Below are 6,295 nucleotides of genomic sequence, written 5' to 3'. Positions count from 1 at the left end.
GCGGGCGGCGAGCGCGGGCCGGTCCCCGGCGCTGCGCCGCCGCGGGCGCGCCCCCCCCGGCACCCCCTCCCGCCCCCCCGCTCCATTGTTTGCGCGGCGGAGGCAGAACAAAGCGGCCGGTGCCGGTGCCGGACCGGACCCCCGTGCGGGCGGCGAGCGCGGGCCGGTCCCCGGCGCTGGCACTTACACCGCGCGTCCCGCGTCGGCGGCGCTCACATCCCGCAGGGTCCGGCCCCGCCGCGACGTCCCGCAGCCGCCCCGCTGCTCCGGTGCCGAGGTCGCTCCGGTACCGCCGGCCGCCCCAGCGCCCCGGTACCACCCGGTGCCGCGGCCGCCCCGCTGCGGCGGTGGCCCCGCGGAGCGCTCGGCGGCGGGTCGGAGCTGGCTCGGCGCGGAGGCTCCTGCTGAAACCCGACCCAGCGCCGCCCTCAGCCCCCTGCTCCCCCCGCCGCCCCCATCCCCGCCCCGCACCGGAGCGCGCCGGCGGAGCGCGGACCCGGGGCAGCCCCGGGCGGGCGGGGGTCCGGGGGGCGGGACGGTCTGGAGGGGCACCAAGGGGCCGGGAAGCGGGGCCGGCACGGAGAGGGGGGAAGGGCTACAACCGGGGTACAGAGGGATGGAAGGAAGCGATGGGCGCTGGGAGCCCGGGGAAATGGGAAGGGGCTGGCAGGAGCAGGAGGCGGCAGTGGAACGAGACCGGGCAGGGAGGGCTTGGCAGGGAATGGACGGAGGCTGTAGGTGACACTGGGGGCATGTGGGGACGTGATCGCGGAGGCACGGGCCATTCTTTCCTCTCTGCTGCAGTTCCTTCTTCAGCACAGAACCCAGAGCCCAAGTACCTGTGACCTGCCAACCCCTTGACTGTCATCAGGACTCGTAGGGTCCAGGCTGGAAGGTGCTCACCATGTGTCTGTGCTACAGGGGACTGGGGCCATGCCAGTCTATGCCAAAGGACAAGCCAAGACTCTGGTGAGTGACTGTCCACACATCTCCACCAGTGACTGGCTTGGCTTGGCCACTCGGGCAGCTTTTCCCTGCTCCAGACAGGCCAGGTCTCAGCAATGTCCATATGTCTGTTGGAGCCACTCAGCACCCAGACCAGTAACTACTGCTGGACCTTCTTTGATTTCTTAGTGGAGAAACTGCCATTGACTACAGTTCATTACTAAGATCATCTGCTATAAAGGCCATGGCTCAGTCTGCTCCATCAGTGACAATCAATTTAAAGAAAGAATAGGGACCACCAGACAAATTTCATAGAGAAGGAACCCTTCAGGATTTGTGTGTCTGCATCTCTTCCTGAACACCACATAGACTGAGCTGGATTTAGAAATAAAAAGTAACTCTGGATTACTGCTACTGATCTAAAGGTACCCTAAAGAAGCCAAATCCTTTTGACCCTGAACAGCACATCTCACAATTCTTATCATAAATTCCCCAAGCTATAGTATATTCAGTTTATTTCCTCCTACATCTATCTTGAAAAGGTCACAGGAAGGCAGAAAAAAAAGTTCAGAGGATAATAAAGGTCCAGACTAGTTCAGTGCATGGAACAATTTAGTTTCCATTCTGGAAAGGAGAGAAATGACAGAAATGGGGAAGAGGACAATGCACTCTGTGGAGGGTCTTTTTGTTCAGCTCTATGGAGCCGATTTTGTTCATGTCTCTGTTTCTCTGACAGACCTTTAATGACACTTCACATAGAGGGCAACAGCTCTCAATCCCCATGTGTCAGCAATAATGTGGCCAGCAGGATCAGGGCAGTAATTCTTCTTCTCTGCTGCACCTTGGAGAGACCCCACCTGGGGCACTGCACCGCTCTGGAGTCCTCAGTACAGGACAGACACCAAGCTGTTGGAGTGAGTCCAGAGAATGGCCACAAAGATGATCAGAGAGCTGGAGCATGCTGAAAGAGTTGGGGTCCTTCATCCTGGAGAGAGAGGGCTTTGAGGAGACCTTAGAGCCCCTCCCAGTGCCTAAAGGGGGCTTATAAGAAAGATGGGGACAGACTCTTTAGCAAGGCCTGTAGTGATAGGACAAGAGGTGATGATTTGAAACTAAAACACGGTAAATTCAGAGTAGGTATAAGGAATAAATGTTTATGGTGAGGGTGGTGAAACACTCAAGGTCAGGTTGGATGGATCTCTGAGTAACCTGATCTAGTTGAAGATGTCCCTGCTCATTGCAGGAGGGTTGGAGTAGGTGACCCTTAAAGGTCCCTTCCAACCCATCCCATGCTATGATTCTATTATTCAAACATTACACTCACCTTTAAGGAAGGCAATGAGGAACTCAAAGAACCATCCGTTTGTCAAGGTCACCTCCATACCTGGAAAACTCATGGACCACACTGTCTCAGGATCCATCTCTGAACATATGAAGAACAAGGAGGCAATTAGGAACAGTCAGCATAGATTTAGCAAGCATAAATCATGCCTGAGCAGCTCAACTAACCAGCTGTATGGATGAAGGGAAAGCAGTAGATGCAAAGTGTCTTGACAGTGGCTCCCACAGAGTTTTAATTTATAGCCTGAGGATGTATGGGCTGAGAGAACGGAGCATTACGTGGGCTGAAGATTGGCTGCACCTCTGGGCTGTGAGGGTAGAGATCAATGACTCAATACATAGTTGGTCATGGCAGCTAACAAAGTACACTGAGCACCAATTTGGGAGCCAGTACTGTTCAGTATCTTTGTTGATACTCCGTGATAACATGGAGTACAAGTCTGAAGATGACACTAGGAGGGGTCACTGATATGTGGCACTTTAGTTCAGAGAGATATCTAGAAACTCACATGAATTAGATTAGCAGAAACCTTGTGAAGTTCAATAAGGAAAAATACAAAGTTTTGCACCTGAGGCAGAATGACCCCAAAACTGGTACAGGTTGGGAACCACCTGGCTAAGTGGCAGTCCTGCTGAAAGGAACAGGGAAATAGGGGTGAGCATGGAATGAAGAGTCAATAGGATGCTCTCATTGCTAATCAGGTAAACAACTTCCTACATTGGAGAACTTTAGGAGAGTGATCAGCAGCAGATCAAGGGAAATAATCGTGCCCCTCAAACTGGGACATGGTAAAGCCAGACCTGGAATTCTCTGTACATTTTTGTCTCCCACATGAGGGATGTGGAAAAACTGTAGGAGATAGGTAGGGGCCTGGCACGTCTGATCATTTATAACGAGAGACTGAAGAAGCTGGGATCTCTCAGTTTGGTGATGTGTAGGTGACAGGGCTGTGTAACAGCATCCTGCTGCTACCTGAAGGATAGGTTACAAAGATGATGGAACTAAATGCAGACAATAGAACAATAACAATTACCACAATTACTCTTGAGAGATTCAGAGTAAACATTAGGGAAAGTTTTTTTTCACCAGGCGAGTAGTGTAGCACTGGAAAAAGCTATTCACAAAGTAGTGAGTCTCATCCTCTTGCAGATTTCCAAGGTTGATTTGACCTAGTATTGTTGACTGTCTTCACATGAGAAGCTGGACTATGCATTTCTGGACTGTCTACTATGAATCTATTAATTTTATTCCATTTCTGTTAATGTACTCTTTAATAATAGCTTTTTGCTTTTATGATGTTCCAGTCACCCTCTACACCCACGATGCCTCTTGCCTTTGTGCCACTGATCTACCTTATCAGTGTACTTTTTTTTCCTTTCTGAGACCTTTACTGAAAAAGAATTAAATAGGTGAGCTCCAAAGCTGTCCTTGAAAAGACTGTGCATTTCCCCAAGCATAAAACTTCCAACTTTTTGTTTTGGGTTTGGTTTTTTTTTGCCAGTCTTCAACATCTTACAGTTTTCATATTAATTTCTAACTTCTTCAGTTGAATAAATAATTTCTTATGTGTTACTGTAGCACTGCAGTTCAGAAAGTCTGATCAACCTGTCTTCCTGGCCCCAAAAAAATCACCTATAAAGGTGTCTGATGTGCTATTTTGATTTGGCAAGCTTGCTGCATTGGATCACGTTTTCGAACTATCGTTTCCCTTTAAAATCTGCTTTGAATCCTTTATACTATTACATGCAATCTGCATTTTCCTGTGTCATTCCCTTCAGTCCTTTCTTTGGTACTAGTGAGTTTGTTATTCCTCAGCCCCATGGCATTACCCCAGATCATCAAACAATCCTCCTCTTAGACTTCCAATTTATTCACAAGTGCTCCCTCTACTCAGAGATGGAAATTAGTGAATTCCTTTTGGTCTCCTAGTAAAGTTTAGTTCTGGGAACCCCTTGGCAAGAGAGAAGAACAGATCCATACCATGTGCTTGGACATTCAGAGAGGCCTTGCACAGTCTTTCTGATATGCATCTTTGGAGCTGTATGTGGACTGGTAGAAGGATGTAAGTCAAGCTGTGCCTTGTGAGAGCAACTGATACATAGCAACAGGAGCAGAAATATGCTGTTCACCTACTTGAGGCAGACTGTTACGGGCAGTAGTAGTTACTGGTAGTAACTACTTTGGTGAACTTCCAAAACTGAAATAATGTAAGAGATGGTGAAATGTGGCAAACTGGAGCATGTAGTGGCCCAAGTCCAGCTGAGGTGAGCACAGAAAACACACTCTCTGCAGGCTCTGAGAGCTGCAGGCAAACGCAGCGGGATGCCAGGATACCCCTCACGCTGTTCTGCCACCACACTGACCCTGGCCCCAGAGCCGGGCACATCCCCACCCAGACTGGACTGTGCATTTCCCATCCTCATCCCTAGCAGATGGAAAGCAGTCGGGCAGTTTGGCACCTTCCTGCTAGATGGCAACTTGCTCCTGAAGCTGACAGTAGCCACCTGGCCCACAGCCTGGCAGGACCGAGCTCACTGCTCAGAGGCTCTTGCTCATGCAGGTTGGAGTCTGGCTCCAAAGTCCCAAACAGGAAATCCTTCTAGGATGTGCTTAGACTCCGATTCCCGGATGTTCACAGCAAGCAAAGGCTTCCTGCATGCAGAATGGAGGTTAAAAATAAAATAAAATAAGGCACCTGCTAGGAACACACATGGCCAGGGCTGGGGGGAAAGTGAGGGGAAAACTCTCCTTAAGGCAGGAAAAAGTTTTTTCATGTGAGATCCAAAGTTTGCCTCTGCCATTTAGAATGCCCTTGAAATCCATGAAAGACAATCCACAAAATCCATGAACAGAGAAGAAGCTGCAAGATCATTTCACCTACAAATGGAGTTGGTACCTCAGCTGTGTAGCTCTGTATTCACAGCCAGGACAAGAGGAAATGCTGCTTGTGTGCTGCTGCTGGATCTAACCTGATTAGAGGGCTTTGAACCTCACAGTGGAACAGTTCTTCTGCATTCCCTGCTTGTCTGGATGGACGCAGAGCTCCCGTCACACAAAGTTCTTGCAACAGGCATATTTCTGTGCCACAGCAGTTACTCCTGAGCAGTCTGGAGCCCTGAATGTAAGGTTCTGTCCCTGGGCTGCACTTGATGAATGCTTTAGAGTAGAACAGGTAGAGTTCAATTTGTTGATGAGAATATTTGCAATCTTGGAAATCTGGTGAAGCTCTGGCAGTGTTGGAAGCAGCTGGATTGAGCAGGGGTCTTTACATCACACTTTGGCTTCAGCATGGATGAACCCAGCCATCACCTCCACTTGCTTCCCTATTTTCTTATGGTAGTAGTCTGTTTTCCAGGAGGTTATTTAGCACAGCCCCAAGCACCCTGAACACCTGATTGTCAATCATGCTTCCTTTTATAGAGAAATCCTCTAGCACAGCAGAACCTGTGAAATAGCTGGGCTTAAAAAGTTGCTCCCTGCTACCTCCCTGCCTTGAGCTTATATTATACCCTGCATTGTTCACACCAGGAGCCCTATTGCTCTTTGTTTCACCTCTCCCAGCCCTGGACGTGTTCCTAATTTTGGAGTTCCTTGCATTCCCAACTAGCAGTTGTCTTGAAATTCAGCATGAGACATCTAAAACTGCTCATTTGGTATTATCTTAAGTTATAGCAGCATCTAAATGTTAAGACTTTAAGTCAAGTGCAACAATAACACAATCATACCCAGAAGACAAAATGGTCAAGTGAAGACAAGTCAGTAGATACAACAAAGAGCATGGAAGGATAAGGCTACAAGCGAGACAGCAATTATATTCTCTGCAGGTACTTCCTAAACAAAATAGCACAGGCAAGTTTTAAACAGTAGAAGAAAGATCTAGGGCTGTCAGATGCTTCATTCCCTCACCTCCAAGAGGGTTCAGTTGAACCCATGAGCACCTGCCATGCTCATCGGATGTGCACCCAACGAGTTCTGAAAGTCCACCCACAATGAAGATTTCATAAACCT

General features: G+C 49.2%; 1 protein-coding gene across 1 annotated transcript in view; it reads right to left on the bottom strand.

The window, feature by feature from the left end:
* The window catches only part of DCHS1 (dachsous cadherin-related 1), a 48,026-nt gene extending 45,661 nt beyond the window's left edge, over positions 1-2,365 (bottom strand). The window contains exon 1 of the mRNA XM_017837548.1: positions 2,270-2,365. Coding sequence (XP_017693037.1) covers positions 2,270-2,342 — 73 coding nt within the window. The 5' untranslated portion in view covers positions 2,343-2,365. The remainder of the gene's footprint in view (positions 1-2,269) is intronic.
* Between the last annotated feature and the right edge of the window lie 3,930 nt (positions 2,366-6,295).

The sequence above is a fragment of the Lepidothrix coronata genome, unplaced genomic scaffold (genome assembly GCF_001604755.1).
Source record: "Lepidothrix coronata isolate B3197 unplaced genomic scaffold, Lepidothrix_coronata-1.0 Scaffold305, whole genome shotgun sequence".
NCBI lineage: Eukaryota > Metazoa > Chordata > Aves > Passeriformes > Pipridae > Lepidothrix > Lepidothrix coronata.
Note: the sequence above shows the minus strand (reverse complement) of the source record. Positions and strands in the feature narration are given on the sequence as shown.